At 36.7% G+C, this 16,388-nt stretch overlaps 2 protein-coding genes across 2 annotated transcripts; both read left to right on the plus strand.

Moving 5' to 3' along the window:
- The first annotated feature begins 5,610 nt into the window (after positions 1-5,610).
- On the plus strand, positions 5,611-10,728 carry LOC120008409 (sulfite oxidase-like). Its single transcript, XM_038858711.1, has 12 exons — positions 5,611-5,893; positions 6,053-6,168; positions 6,256-6,318; positions 6,503-6,539; positions 6,707-6,788; positions 7,553-7,671; positions 7,790-7,885; positions 8,688-8,798; positions 8,887-8,988; positions 9,287-9,334; positions 9,746-9,961; positions 10,437-10,728. Exons 1-12 carry the CDS (start codon positions 5,819-5,821, stop codon positions 10,551-10,553), a joined length of 1,182 nt encoding a protein of 393 aa, XP_038714639.1. The 5' UTR covers positions 5,611-5,818; the 3' UTR covers positions 10,554-10,728.
- Positions 10,729-14,088: 3,360 nt separating this feature from the next.
- LOC120009844 (cytochrome P450 94B3-like) lies at positions 14,089-15,932 on the plus strand. The gene has a single exon (XM_038860557.1). It carries the CDS (start codon positions 14,145-14,147, stop codon positions 15,687-15,689), a length of 1,545 nt encoding a protein of 514 aa, XP_038716485.1. The 5' UTR covers positions 14,089-14,144; the 3' UTR covers positions 15,690-15,932.
- The last annotated feature ends 456 nt before the right edge of the window (positions 15,933-16,388 follow it).

Consider the following 16,388-nt stretch of genomic DNA (forward strand, 5'->3'; position numbering starts at 1 on the left):
AAAACAAAAAAGATAAAGTGGTGGAAAAGTAAAAAAAAAGAGGGAGGAGAAAAAGGGGAAGGAAATCGGTGGAAAAGGAGAAGAAAGGAGAGAAAAGGTAGGGGAGAAAGAGAGAAAAAGTAGGGGGAAATTGGGTAAATAAAAAAGAAAAAAAGAAGAAAAGAAGAAAGGGAGAAAGGAGGTGAAGGGAAGAAGGGGAAAAGAGAGAAGGAGGAAAGAAGAGAGAAAAGAAAACCGGGAGGCCAAGAGAGAAAGAAAATACACGAAAGAGATTTTTCGCTGCAATAACCAGAGGAAAGCGAAAGCGGGAGAGGTAAATATCATAACAAATTTTTATCACTCTCTGTCTCTTTGTCTTGGTGATAATCTGGTTTTGGTTGCTTTGGGTTTTGTTCTCTGAATGCCATGATTTCCTCTCGGTAGTAGCTCTGAATCCTTCGATACCTGCAGTAGCATACATCTTTGGTTAATGTTCATTTGTAATACTTTGCTTGGATGCTTGGGATCTTGATGTTTGATATACAGTGGCTATTCCATTTCTGGCAGGGATAAATATGTGTATATATATATATGAGTTTATAGATATATGTATGTGTGTATATATATAGGGTGTGTATGTATATATATATGGGTTTGTTTGTGTCCATATGTTTATATATATATATATATTGCTTTTCTGGTTGGGGAGTGTCTGTCCTTTTCACTTCTTTTTACTATTTTCGTTTACATTTTTTCTAACATTTCTAGTACCAACTAATTCATTCGGGTGAGACATCTCATGATGTCATGATGCACCCATTCCTATATATATATATATGGTGTGTGTATATTATAGACCGTGTGTGCATATTGATTTGCTTGTGTGTAAATGAATGTATGTATACCTACGGTTTGTATGAGTGTATATAACATGGTTAGGGGTGCACACATGTTCATGTTATTTGTATGCATGGTTTGACCGTGTATGACATTATGTAAAATATGTTTGTGTATATGTATACTTGATGCTAATTGGATCCCTTGATATTATGTTTGGATACCCCTTTGACCTATTTTTTGTGTTTGCTTGTTGGGGCTTGGATCGGGCTTGTGATCGCTTGGGCCGGAGGGCAACTTAGAGGATTTGGGCCGGATTTGAGCAATGGGTCCCGTGGGCAACATCCCAATTGTTGTATAATATTTTACATTTGTCTTGTGTACATAATTGTAAAGAGTAATCCTTGTAATAGGATAGAAAAATAGTGGATGTAAAATAGAAAATGCATACATGATATTCTAGAATTCTAGAAGCATATAGAAACTAGGGATTGATTATGTGAATGATGATTGCATTAGAATGCATGCTTAGGACTTTGATTTTTTATACAATGTCATGATGCCTTAGATGCATGTTAGGATTGTTTGAATGCCATGAAAACAAATGCAACGCGTTAGTCATTAGAATGAATCCAAGCCGTCTCACATTAATAAAACACATCAAGATTAAATTATGGAATCCTTATGTTTTGTTTAAATACCAAAGAGCCTTCAAGATATTGGGGTTCCATGGGCATTCATTGAAAACATTTGGATTTCGTGGATCCGGAAAGCAAATGTGTTTTTAGGGATTAGGAGAATTTATTTACGGACTCAACGGTGGGTTTAAAGATATTTGACCCATTCAATGAGCCATAAATGGATTCTTTCTTTTCTCAGGAAGAACATAATTGTGAGTAAGACTTGAATTGAACATTATTCCTTGATTGTGGGCCCTTTTGGTACATCAACCAAGTCCTCAAGAGTCATTTTTCCCAAATATCCAAACCCACTCCAAGTGGTGTTTTCTCCAATCTTTGGCCAAGCCGGGAATGACCCCAATGATCCCGTGCAACTCCTTTTTCCAAATATCCAAACCCACTCCAAGTGGTGTTTTCTCCAATCTTTGGCCAAGCCGGGAATGGCCCCAATGATCCCGTGCAACCCCTTTTTTTCAAATATCCAAACCCACTCCAAGTGGTGTTTTCTCCAATCCTTGGCCAAGCCGGGAATGGCCCCAATGATCCCGTGCACCTTGTTCTCCAAACCACTCCAAGTGGATTTTTCATTTACATTCCAATAAGACCCATCAAAATGAGATTTTCAAAAACAAATTAGAGCCAAATAGGAAAACATTTAAAGGTAACCGATTTCGGGAGTTGTGGGGTGCCTAACACCTTCCCCATGCTCAATAGACCCCCTTGCCCATTTTTCTCGTAGACCAGGACGGATGTCCAATTGCATCCTAAAAATCAATTGGTGGCGACTTCATTGTTTTTTTTCAAGCCGGTTGCTTCAGCCACGATGAGGATGATTTGGAAACTATTCAAAGGAATTAAGATCTCAACAGTGGGGGACAATCTATTTTTGTTTCGGTTCTTCTCCAGAGGCGACTTGAACAAGGTCCTTGAAGGTTCTCCCTGGACATTCAATAACAACCCCTCCTCCTCACGGAATATAACAGCAACCTCCATTCTCGTGATTTGGTCTTTCATAAGTTCCTGATATGGGTTCGATTCTATAGTTTACCCTTCAAAATGATGACTAAGAAAGTGAGTTTACAAATTGGATTTGCTTTGGCTGTGGTTGAACGAGTGGATTTAGACCAGAATGAATACAGTTGGGGAGAGTTCCTAAGGGTGAGGATAAGTGTGGATATCCTGAAACCAATGAAAAAGGTGGTGTTGGATGTAGGAGAGGAATGGGGCACTACTATCAGAGTTGGTATCCAGTGTGAGAGACTTCCTGACTTTTGCTACCATTGCGGCTTAATCGGACATGTTGAGTGAGACTATGAGAAGGGAAGCCTAAATTCTTCTTTAATTAAACCTTATGGTGATTGGCTTCGTGCCTCACTCCCCAGGGTTCGCTGATAGGTGAAACGGTTTGAAAAACCCTTTCGGACGCGATCCTAGCAAGCGAAGAATGATTCCTCTACTTTTAGGAGTAATGATTCAGATATTGAAGAAAGCATGCGTAAACAAGAACGGAAGGTAATCCCTATGGCCAAGAATAATTCAGGTGACCCCGCTGAAGCGAATAGTTTTCCTCAAGGAGAAATACAGACAGTGCAATGGGAAGGCTCGCGCAATAAGAGTCAGATAAGGGATGTTGATTGGGTAGGAGGGTTGAGATGTTGCTTGTAGAGTACAAGGATGCTCTGGTGTCTGATTCTACTATACCTTTGACTCCTAATCCCTCTCCAACTAGAAAGCACCATCCCATGAGATTTGTAGTAAAGGTTAACTTTGATGCAGCAATTGAGGAAGACAAGGTGGGATTAGGCATGATTGCCATAAATGAATTTGGGGACGATTTGGCTTCTTGGTCTGTTTGCTGAACTACTCCCTCTAATCCTTTGTTTTCCCTCTAATCCGTTGTTAGCGGAAAGTCTTGCAGCTAAGTAAGCCTTGTTTGCTAAGAGCTTTAATTACCATTCCATTGTATTGGAAGGAGATTCTTTGATGGTAATTGTAGCTTTGAACAATGAAGACAATGATCTCTCCGAACCTGGGTTCTGTTAGTTGTTGTCATGTTAAGCGTACAACAAACAAAGTTGTTGATGTTTTAGCAATATAGGCTTTGGACTATGGAACCATAGTATGGTTTGGGGACACTTCAGGCTTTCTTGCTCTTGTAATTGTTGGGACTTTTTGATGAAGACCAATATCGTAAACTCAATAGTGCATACAACTGGGCACGTCGCTATAAGATGATGATGCATCGAGCCCAGTCAAACCATGTAGGTCATGGGCCTAAAGTCATGCAGTCCGAGAATGAAAAGAACTTGGAGGGCACAATTGGAATCTATGGAGATTGATATCCCCTATTATTATAGGAATTTTACTATTACATAGTTATTTAGTTCGAATTGATATTTGTTTCCTAGTTAGAATTGTAGGCTTGACTTCTAATCATTATAGGAATAGTTTTTGTTCTCAAGGCTATAAAAAGCCAGTCGAGTAACAATTGAGGTTATCAAAGAAATTAAACAAAAATCGAGATTCATTATCAAATTCTTTTTGTTCCACTCGTTGGAGCAAGTTTCCATCAATTTCTCCCTCTCTTTTCTTAATGAAAGGTGTTTGAGAAATTTTATTTATACACCACTAATCTACTATCTCTACACCACTTTTTACACATTATAAGTTTACACCATAAATTTATAAGCCTACACACAAAATTGTGATGAAAAGACCAAAATACCCTTATGGTGTACAATATAAGAAATATTGATGTTAAGTTTACACACATTCAAACTTCCACTATCATCGATTTCCATTGTTTTTAATTATATAGGCATTTTTTTTAAGTTGGTTATTTCTTCTTTATAAGGCTCTTGCAGCTTTTACTGCACGTTCCCAGCTAAACATGAAATTGTGCGGCATTCACAGTCCAGTTTATATTTTTATTATTCTTCCCTTTTTCATACTCTTCTTTGATCTTTCAATCGTAAGCTTTTCAGTCTTTTACTGCACCGCTTTTTTCATCGTAAGTCGACATATACTGCCGATTTAATGTCATAAAAATGGCATCCTATGTCGTTTATTTTCCCATAAAACGGTATGATATGTCGTATTTAGACCCAAAAAACGATAAGACCTGTCGTTTATAAGACAAAAAAACAACACGGTATTGTGGATCGTACCGAAAACCTAGAATACTTACTTATTCACCATGATCATTGTCGATAATATTGTTTTCGATATGTTGTAACTGATATTAAATCTGGTGTAAACTTAGTAGTCTCTAATTAAATATGTAAAAATTATTTATTTTAAAATTTTAATTTAAGGGTTAATGTGTCATTGTATACAAGGATATTTATGTAAACTATAAAAAATTAAAATAGTTTAAGGGTTAATGTGTCATTGTATACAAGGATATTTATGTAAACTATAAAAAATTAAAAAGTGGTGTAAAGATAGTAGATTAGTGGTGTGTAGATCAAGGTTTTGAAAACCGGATCGATTTGTCTGACCGGTCCAACCGTTGACTGGCCACTTGTTCAATCCGGTTGAGGTGTCAGAACCGGTAATTTATGAACTGGAATATTTTCAATCGAACCGGCTGGTTTTTTGGTTGAATCGGTCAGAACCGGCCGGTTTTGAACCGGTTCGATTCATTTATTAAAGTTACGAAAATATTTTTAAATTTTGTTCTTTGTATGGTTTGAACTCGTTACCTTTTGTTCATTAAAAAAAAGACTCTAACCACTAGCCTATGAAATTTTCTTTGTTTAAAATGATATTTTATTTGAATATATTGTTTTATATGAAGTTTTCTTATATATATTATATGCCTATATAATATAGATATATATATATATAAATAATTCATTACATTGAACCGGTTCAAACCCGGTTTGAACCCCGGTTGAACCTCTAAATCGTGAATCGATGATTTTTCCGATTTGATGACCGGTCTGGTTTTGGTGTAGATAAAATTTCCCAAATGTTTTCTTTCTTTAAAAAGAAAAAAAAAAAAAGGGATAGGTCACAATCGGTGTATGGATTTTGTAATGAAGTCCACCAATTTTAGCGAGGCCCACCAAAAGGCAGCCCAAATTGAAAACATCGCCACCACCTTGTCTCTCCTCCAGTCAAAATCAAGGGAAGTGAGAGACGAGGGTGAGTGTCCTAAGTTTCATCGCGCATAGAATGGACCCCTAACATCTTTCCTCCGTATAGAATCAAAACAAACGGCTCCAGCGGTCATTCGCGCAGCCATCCCACACCACCATCTGCACAACGTCACCGCTTTGCCTTTTCCGCTTCGGTGTCTCAAAAAGCTTAGATAGATAATGCCGGGACTGACAGCACCCTCCGATTATGCGCGGGAACCGCCGCGTCACCCTTGCCTCCGCATCAACTCCAAGGTAGTCCCTCTCTTTCACTCTCTTCATTTCTTTCAATCTATCAACATACTGCAATCGTACTTGGTATGAACTGGTAACGATTTTCTTTCAGAGTAAAATGAATCAGACAAAAATTTCCGGGTTTTTTTTATTGTTTTTAATCGAATGAGGTTGCTACAGGAACCTTTCAATGCGGAGCCACCGCGTTCGGGGTTGATTTTGTCTTATGTGACACCTGTGGATTTGTTCTACAAGAGGAATCATGGGCCAATTCCGCTAGTTGAGGACATAGAAAGGTTTTCTGTCTTCATTTTAATTCCTTAGGGTTTTAGTATCAGTTGGATTTCTTACTGATTTTTAAAAGTATCCGTTTCTTTTGGTAGATACTCTGTTTCAATATGCGGATTAATTGATACTCCTAGAGAGCTGTTTATGGGAGATATCAGGTGAGCGGCTCATTTCTCGGTTCATTTACATTGTAAACAGTCACTCCACATATTATGTGGGTTAACTTCTGCGTATATATTTTTTTGTTCCCGACACCACCCACTGCCGTAGTGCATAGGTATTGTTTAAGTTCTGCCTGAAAATGCTGATCAAAGAGGGATTTATGTTGTAATTGAATTACAGAATGCTTCCAAAATATACTGTCACTGCGACTTTACAGGTATGTTAAATGTGTCTTCCTTTATCTATCTTGTCAATCGATTTGCTAGTTATGCAAATCTGGTGGAGTCTCTTGTTTCGACTTGTCACTCTGTTGAAGAGTATGATTGGATTCTGTTTTTAAGCACATTATTTAGACTGCTTAGTTTGGCTTGTTGACTTTTGCAGTGTGCTGGTAACAGAAGGACCGCAATGAGCCAAGTTAAAAAAGTTAAAGGAGTTGGTTGGGATGTTTCTGCTCTTGGAAATGGTTTTTCCTCTTCCTAACACGATTCCATTATAAACTTTGTGATTGTTTTGATTCATGTATTTCATATTTAGTATGATGGCAGCAGATACATTGATGTCTCGCAAAAAACCTGAGAGTAGAATTAGCTTTGAAAATCTTATGATTTATTTGTTCAAATGGGCTTGGATATGTGGCTCACAGGAAGGCAGGGGGCGTGAAGTTACTGAGTCAGCTGAATTTAGTTGGCGCATATATCAAAGCATTGTGCTCAAGTTTCCGTGATTTGATTCTGTGACACACCTAGATTGTTGATTAACAACTTTACTGCTTGTCCAAGATTTGCCCCTATATTAACCTCAGTAAAGAAACTGTAAAAATATATTTGGGCTTGGAAACAAATTACTTGGGTAAAGCTCTGAATTGATGGTTTCCAGTCAGTATTTCCTTGTTTTCACGCCTTTGATGGACCATTATGCCTTGGTATTGATGATAATTGGTCTAACATTGGTGTTTCGTCTTGTGTATTACAGTAGGTTGTTTCGTCATGTGTATAACAGTAGGCCCACTCTGGTTAATTTCATGTATGGAAGAAAAACATAGAAAAATGTTTGTCTAAACATAATTGGGATGGGGTAGGTATTTGGGGCACCTTAGTTTATTGGAACTAGTCCCTGTACTTGTGCTTACCTTGCAGTCTTCTTCTGTTCTTCTGTGCTGAATATTAATTTTTGTGGCAATATTCTATAAAAATTTATTATTATTTTCTTTGTTTGTGTTCTTTTTAGCTGTTTGGGGTGGTGCCAAATTGGCTGATGTTCTGGAACTTGTTGGAATTCCTAAGTTGGCAAGTACTACTAAATCTGGAGGAAAACATGTTGAATTTGTGAGCGTTGATAAGTGCAAGGTTGGGAATCTGGCTTCATTATTCGAAATCTGAATAATCTCCGCGTCTTGATGTTATCTTGTAGTATAATGAAGGATTTACTTGGAATAACTGTCATTTTTCATATGAAAAACTGTAGGAGGAGAATGGTGGTCCTTACAAGGCATCAATTCCACTAAGTCAAGCCACAAACCCCACAGCTGAAGTCTTACTTGCTTATGAGATGAATGGAGAGGTTTGTGAAGAGTGCCTTTATGAAAATAAATGTTACGATACTTTTAATTTCTTTTTATCCTGAATCTCTATGGTTGCAACAGGTAAATTTTGTGTTCAAGGTGGTCATGTTGTGCTGGCGATAGCTATGTTTTTCTTTTATCTTTCAAGATTAAAAAATTCCAATAGATATGACACCTATTACCACTTAGGGAGTTGAGAGAATAGATATGCAAGCGCTCCCGGTTCATGATGTCCATAGCACTCTCTCTCTCTCTCTCTCACTCGCTCGCTCTCGCTCTCTCGCCGTAGAACTGGGTGTTAATGCTGCATGGAAGGCTTGAAAGTTTGTTGACAGAATTATTATTACGATGCTCTTTAAACTTTAAAGGTCATTATTCAGTTATGGACTTATGGTAAAACTGGTGTGCCTTCAATTCGTTGCAGCCACCAAAAGTGTGAAATTGTTCTTTTAAACTATTATTAGAAATTTATAAAAAAAAATGGAACTCTGGCAAATTATTTTGTCTTTTTGGTCTGAAAGAATGCAAACATATCTCTTAATTGGTATGCCAACGGCCAAGTGCTACATCGGTGGTGGAACAATTATTTATCAAAGTGGTGATGACTTATAGGTTGCTTGTGCTCCACCATTCGCAGTGTCCTTGTCAATCGAAACTTGTTGCTTGTGCATGCTCTACCATTTTCTATAGTTTCATATGTTGTCACTGAGCTCATACTTTTGCATAGAATTTTACTTCTCTGCCAATGAAGTTCTGGAAGCATGAAACTGGTCTAATAGATGCCCTTTCACCGTTATATAGGTTCTTAATAGGGATCATGGTTATCCCTTGCGAGTAGTTGTCCCAGGTGTTATAGGTGCTCGTTCTGTCAAATGGCTGGACTCCATCAATGTCATTGCAAATGAATGTCAGGTTGGATTGACTGCTAGATTTTTTTATCGTAGGTTAAATTAGGTTTCATGTTATCATGCTATAGAGTTTTGTTTTTGCTGCTTTACAGGGCTTCTTTATGCAAAGGGACTACAAAATGTTTCCCCCGTCAGTCAACTGGGATAATATCAATTGGTCTACCAGTAGGCCACAAATGGATTTTCCTGTTCAGGTGTCTATCTGATGCTAATCAACTTTTTCCAGGACTCGGATTTTTGTGTAGTATGTTTGTACATAATTTTGGAAGCATCCTTGTAAATTTGTAATCGTTATTTTACCAATTTTTTTGTTCTTTTTTAATCTGCATTTTAGTTGATTGCTATTTGCCCGAAACAACGGCTAAATGGAAGATTGCTTGTAAATATTCGTACTGTACTTGATAAGATTTGATGGGCGGAGTACAAGCTAAATCCATTCGGTTTAAGCACATTACTTATTTAGCTAACTGTTGCATATTTGCTGATGGACAGAGTGCAATTTGCTCTCTAGAGGACGTGAATGCTATAAAGCCTGGAAAGGTTAGTTTTATTTGCATATGAAATTTAAATTTATGCAATTTGTTCTCTCACAGTTTTGATGATTTCAAATGAAATTTCCATTTAATTTCATTATATCTTAACTTCAACACTAACGCCAAATGCTATGTTATTCTTTATGATTTTGTGTGGCATTAAATCCTATCCCTTTTCAATTAACAGAATTACTATAGGTTCTTTGCATTTTTCTTGATATATGATAAGTTTTACAATGTCTCTTCTCCATTTTTATCATCCAAACAAATATGCAGCAGCACGCCGACAAGAAATGGTTCCCAAATTTATATGTCCCTAGTGGATAGACTTGGTGTTTTTTATGGACCCAAGATGTACCTAAATCCTTGTACATCTGATGTTGAATGACATTCTTCTTTTTCATTGCCCGTCATCTAGGTAAAAATCAGTGGATACGCAGTATCAGGAGGTGGACGTGGAATTGAAAGAGTTGATATATCTATCGATGGTGGCAAAAGCTGGTTACAAGCCTCTCGATACCAGAAGGCTGGCATCCCCTATGTTTCAGATGATCTGAACAGTGACAAATGGGCATGGGTGCTCTTTGAGGTTGTGGTTGATATTTCCAGCAGCACTACGATTGTTGCCAAAGCAGTATGATATCTTTCTTTGAATTTACTTGTTATGGTTTATTTCTTCATTATTTTAGACCTCTTTTTGGGCCAACTGATCATGTCCAATGCGTTAAAGTTTTGTCGACTATTATGTGCATAAAATTTTTATTGCTAAACTACCAGACAGAGAAAGTATTCCAGACAATCGAAAAAATTACAGCAAGTACTTTCTCTAAATTGCTGTAGGTAAAAATAAGTAGTATGCATGTGCAGCTTGATTGGGATGGATTTTTGGACTCGCCAGTCTATTTGGACCAAGCTATCGCGTAGAAGTTTGAGAACTTCTGATCACAGTTGAGGCCATGAAATAAAACCGACTCCATTGGGCCAACTGTGATCCCATGCATTAAACAAAACTCTCAATCTACAAAGATTAGCATGTCCTCCAATCCATTGTCTGTAATCTTGCGTATATCTTTGCAAGTGTTGACGTTCTTGATACTCGCTATGTGCAGGTGGATTTGGCAGCAAATGTACAACCTGAGAAAGTGGAAGACATTTGGAACTTGAGAGGGATTCTTAACACTTCATGGCATCAAGTTCAAGTTCGAGTTGGTCATTCAAATATGTGAACCTATAATAATCGGAGAAGCATCTGAATAACTCTATTTGTCATCCTGTGTGGTATGTGATTGTCATTTCTTTACCTCGAACTTTGAATGAAAAGTAATGTTACTCGGCTTCAGTTTCTTGCTGATGATTTTATCACGCTATTAATGCGCCTGCATTGCCAAACATATTCTATCATTTTCCTTGCTTGTATCAAAACAAGCCATAAGAGTCCATTGTTGTTTCGATACAAATTGCATTGTTGTGATCAACATTGGTGCCTTAATCATGACTGGGAAATTTGAACAGATTGCATCTTTTATATGCTTCCCTTCCTGTATTAGGTAGGGAGAATAGATTTGCTCGACTAAAGTTACAATATCTGCAATACAACTAAATACTAAGCTCTAATATCAACACAGGCCAATTTAAAAAATTATATTTTTTAATAATCTAAGAAAGTCAGGTTTGAATGGCATAAGAGTGGAAAAGTCACAAGTACTGTGTATACCAGTATTCCACACCACACATCAAAAATATTGTTGCTTCAAAAGATTATGCAATCTTCCGTATTTGCTAAAACTCTGACCAGCTCAATTATTTGTAAAGGTTTATTTTGCTAAAACTCTGACCAGTTCAATTATTTGCAGAGAAGTCTCAATTCAACCATTTATTCTCATACCATTGAGAGTTTGTTCTGTCAATAAATCTAAAATTGAATCATTTCACATCTCATCTGGTTGTAAGTTGATTATCTCAAAGTCTATCCTATATATATATATATATATATATATAATTTTTTTTTTCAGTTTTCTCGGCACACCTTGGTTAGAGTTTCTCTAGTCAGGCAATTGCGATTCAATTGTGTTTGGGAAACAATTTGAGAAGTAGCATATGTGTTGTTTAAATTTCTGTTTAAATGTTAACATATATGCTATTTCAAATGCCATGGATGTTCGGTTCAATTTTTTACTTATAAGATATATGATCTTTTAAATGTTGTGATAAATTACATACAATGCATTATGCAATTCATTATAAAATAAAATCAATAAATTATTAAATTGTTCCACATTTCAAGAGGATCAGGGAGATGTTCAATTAAGAGATGTTCAACACTAAAAATTAAAGTAATATATTTTTTGAAAATGATATATATCCATAAGATTTTTCATACATAACAGTCCATAATCATGTGATAATTACATTGTTTTAAGTAACACAATCTCTTATTAAATTATTTCTGATTAACACAATCTCTTATTATATTGTTTGTGACAAACAGAGTCTGTTATTACATTTTTTATGTACGTAATTACATTGTTTTAAGTGTTCTAAACTTTTATACACTGTTTCAAAAACAATACAACTAAAAACGCACATGTTAAACCTATCAACAATGGGCCTTTTTTGAAAGAGTTTTACATGTTGAATCCAAATATGTAATTTTTTTAAAAATCTAACATGTATTTTGATAGACAAAACATTTTCAAGTTTCCTTTAAAAAAACAAAAAGAGTAAAAAGATGTGATGTTATCTTGCTTGGTAAGCATGCCATATAGATTATGGACCTTTATGGATGAGTAATGCTTCCGTATATTTTTAGGTATATAAAATAATATTATATGTATAAAAATTTATTATATGTAATAAATATTATAATATTTATAGAAATAATTATTATAATAAATTATTGCATATATAATATTTGGGTTTATATCAGGGTATATTTTGAATATCATTGATAAAGGTTAGTATTTCGAATATTTCATGTTTAAAGAGTTCAAATGCTTGCCTCTTAGGTCAATTAGGCCGCAGGCAGGAGTTGCACTTCGTATTCTCTCCATAAGGCATAAATTGATATATTGCTAATTATCAAAATAAAAAAATAATTTATCTGCTGACAAGTCAACACATGAATTGTTGAAGAGATTAGATTATTTCCGAACGTGTAGAATCTAATTTCTGTCGGCTACAATGCAAAAGAAGATATCTCTACTTAAATGCCAAGACACATAATTGAACCAAACAGCCATGGAAAGAGACAGATTGTTAGTTTGCTACCATAATTTGCTCCAATCCAATAGGGACATGTTAATTTATTTCTTGGACCCACACAATTTATAGTTATCTGTAACTCTGTCACAATTTGTCTTTTTTGAGTTAGTTTGAAATAACTTAATTAATTATAAATCATTAATTTTTTTTTTATATTTGTAACAAAATAAATAAATGAAATTTGACAGCAACTTCTGTTTGGGGTTTGTTTGTGGATGCTTTATCAAACGTACAAGACAATGATTCTAAAAACTAGGTTATGTCTATCTTTACATATTAATCTAGCGAAGATGTGGAAATAAATTGCGTCTATGGGTCCAAAAGGATTTGAACCTATTAATGTTGGAGCTCCTCTTGCTTGCATCGCACCCCTTCCTCGAATTTTCCTTCTAGAAAAATCATCTCTCTATCTCTCTACAACTGACTTATTCGTCTCTCACCAATTTCAGAAGGGGGCATATCCTCCAGCCTTGGTTCTCTCTTTAGTGTTCCCGTCATGATGCAATGTAGAGGTTCACCGGATCAATACTCGTTCACACAAACGACGTCAAATTATCGATATAAGAATCTACACGACTTTAGACGTCAATACTTGCTGCCAAGGAGTGACGCGATGGCAACAAAACGGAAGGCCTTTCAAGCCCATGGGACACGCTGACGCTCAAGTCAGTGTCTATCTCAGTAATCAATCTCAGTATCTAATGTTGCAATTCAGAGAGTGCGTCCCTCAGTCTCAGGCAGATGGGTCCTTTTACAAGCGCTGCAAGCATGTTTGTTAAGATGTTCTTATCCTCGATTTTCAATATATTGAGATGAGATTGATTTGATTTCGACGTTGAGACTTTTGAGGTTGTTACGCGATGGGGATTTGTCCTCATCTTACTTGTTTGAAATTTTTTATGACGCGAGTGAGTTTCTCTGTGAGGTATTCCCCTCATCCTTTTATCACCTATCATACATACTAGACATGATATTTTTATCCATCCACATAAACTATTTTCTTTTACAAAATTACCCTCGATTTTTGTTATAAGCCATGTAAGCGAATACATATGCATCTTTTTTAATGTGTAATCCAAATATTTTAGTAAATTGTGAAGTATAATAATTGAGAGTCACCGATTGAATGATCATACTCAACTAATTGCACCGTGGTTTTTTTTATTTAATCTTAAATTATGTTAGGACTTATATCCCACGTCAGTTACGACTTAAAAGTAAAGATTCACTTCCTCTCAATTAGGAGGTCACATCCCATATCAATTAGGTGTAAATAACCAATGTCGTTTATAAATAAAGATTCAATCCATCTCAACTAAAAGTATCTTTTAAGGACAAAATCATGCGGGCCTTAGATCCAAAGCGAACACGGAGCTCTCACGAGTATCCGATCTATAACAAATTATTTTAGTGTGAGTTGTATAGAATATTAAAAATTTAGTCATTGTCTTAACGTCAACGAATGAGCCTGCAACTTTGGTGTATTTAAAGTAGTCCAAATTAACCCAAAAACAGGTGTACGTACAAAGTCACTATCTACTAAACTCCACAACAAGATGGAAGTTGTGATGTCCCTCCATACACTGCAGCCCCTATCTTTCATTTTCTTGCCTTTGCTGCTGCTTATCTTTCTTTGCACATACACATACACATACTCTCAGAAACTTCCAACATATTCGACACACAGGCCACCAAGCTATCCCATTATCGGATGCTTGATCTCATTCTACAAGAACCGCGGCAGACTGTTGGATTGGTACACTCAACTTCTAGCAGAATCACCAACCAACACCATTGTTGTGCAAAGGTTTGGCGCGCCTAGGACGATCGTCACAGCAAATCCAGATAATGTTCAATATATACTCAAAACCAACTTTAACAATTTTCCCAAAGGCAAGCCTTTCACTGATCTTCTTGGGGACTTTCTTGGCTCAGGAATACTCAATGTGGATGGAGAGCTCTGGTACAAGCAACGCAAGCTAGCAAGTCATGAGTTCAGTGCCAGATGTTTGAGAGAATATTTCATGACTTCATTGGAGGATGAGGTTGAAAGACGGTTTTTTCCGGTTTTGGAGTCATTGGCAAGAACAGCCGAGGTAGTTGATTTGCAGGAGTTGCTGAGACGACTTGCATTCAACGTAATCTGTAAGGTTTCATTAGGGATTGATAGGTGTTACCTCGATCCTTCTCAGCCTGATTCAGTTCTTGCCAAGGCTTTTGACTTGGCGTCGGAGATATGTGCAAGGCGTGGAGCAGCGCCGTTGTTCATAGTTTGGAAGGTTAAGAGATGGCTCGGAGTTGGATCGGAGAGAAGGCTTAAAGAGGCTATCAAAGAAATACACAAACATGTTGCACAGATGATTCAAGAGAAGAAGAACAAGATTGAAAAAGGTGATACTTATAGTCAAGATCTCCTATCTCGGCTGATATTGGCAGATCTGGAAGAGAAAGTAATAAGAGACATGGTGATAAGCTTCATTATGGCTGGAAGAGATACAACTTCTGCTGCAATGACATGGCTCTTCTGGTTGCTTTCCAGCCATCGACACATCGAGGGAGAGGTGGTAAAAGAAGCAACGTTAGCAAATGGAAGACAACTTAATTATGAATCACTGAAAGAGTTGAGATTTTTGAATGCATGTCTTTGCGAGTCCATGAGACTTTATCCACCAGTTGCCTGGGACTCGAAGCATGCCACAGTCGATGATTTGTTGCCAGACAATACTCCTGTTCGAGCAGGAGATAGAGTGACTTACTTCCCCTATGGAATGGGGAGGATGGAAACAATATGGGGAAATGACTACTTGGAGTTCAAACCGGAACGATGGTTTCTAGACTCAAATGAAAGATCAATGAAGAAGGTATGTCCTTTCAAATTTCCAGTCTTTCAGGCTGGTCCAAGGGTATGCCTTGGGAAGGAGATGGCCGTCATTCAGATGAAATATGTAATGGCTTCCATTCTGAAGCGATTTGAGATCAGGCCGATCAGTCCAGAGAGGCCGGTCTTCGTGCCACTCCTGACGGCTCACATGGCCGGCGGCTTGAAGGTTTTGATTCAAAGGAGAGAGGCTGAAATGGACCAAAACATAACATTAAATTAGTGAAATTCATAGTTATATTCTAGATTTGTTGGAAGGTAGAACATGCCACTGTTCCTCCATCACAACTTATAATATAAAAAATAAGCTGGTGATTATGTATGCAATAATATATCAAAAGTGATAGGATCTCAGTAAATGAGATCCCAATCATTCCAGTGATTGACATGTCATTGTTTGGTTTAATTATCAGGTTTTATGTGCCCCTACACTTACATCAATTAAGGGATAAAATGAATTATTGAGATGACTAAGATCCCTAACATTTTTTATAATATATATCAAAATTATGTGCTTACACGTACTACACCCACTTATGACAGTCATCAAGGTCGGTCGTCATCCGCAGACAGTTGCTAGATTTGATCTTAAGTTATTTGCAGTCAAATGGGAAACATGGCTGGAATCTAATCTACAAGCACACACACAACCCGAGGAAAATTTCACATGTCAGATGTTTTTAAATTAGAGAAATGGACATTAATAATTCACAGTATAATACTAGTCAGCATGGATCATTCGCCTGCTCTTTTTTTGTTGTAATATAAGCAAAAAATAGTAAGCAATTTAGTCTAATCCTTTCTATCTGTGCAAACGATCAAAAAGTACCAACTTAAATTCAATGTAATAGAAAATGAACACACCTTTCTTTGGATACTGCAAGTGAATGTGATCAATTGGTGTTAAGAGATTACACATACT

The sequence above is a fragment of the Tripterygium wilfordii genome, chromosome 11, assembly GCF_013401445.1.
Source record: "Tripterygium wilfordii isolate XIE 37 chromosome 11, ASM1340144v1, whole genome shotgun sequence".
In the NCBI taxonomy this organism is placed as follows: Eukaryota; Viridiplantae; Streptophyta; class Magnoliopsida; order Celastrales; family Celastraceae; genus Tripterygium; species Tripterygium wilfordii.

What these genes read in the sequence shown, in the direction of transcription:
- LOC120008409 (XM_038858711.1), top strand. Translation starts at nt 5,819, where the DNA reads ATGCCGGGACTGACAGCACCCTCCGATTATGCGCGGGAACCGCCGCGT. An exon ending in CTAGTTGAGGACATAGAAAG is followed by an intron (nt 6,169 to 6,255) that starts GTTTTCTGTCTT and finishes TTCTTTTGGTAG; the next exon opens with ATACTCTGTTTCAATATGCG. An exon ending in CTGTTTATGGGAGATATCAG is followed by an intron (nt 6,319 to 6,502) that starts GTGAGCGGCTCA and finishes ATTGAATTACAG; the next exon opens with AATGCTTCCAAAATATACTG.
- LOC120009844 (XM_038860557.1), top strand. Translation starts at nt 14,145, where the DNA reads ATGGAAGTTGTGATGTCCCTCCATACACTGCAGCCCCTATCTTTCATT.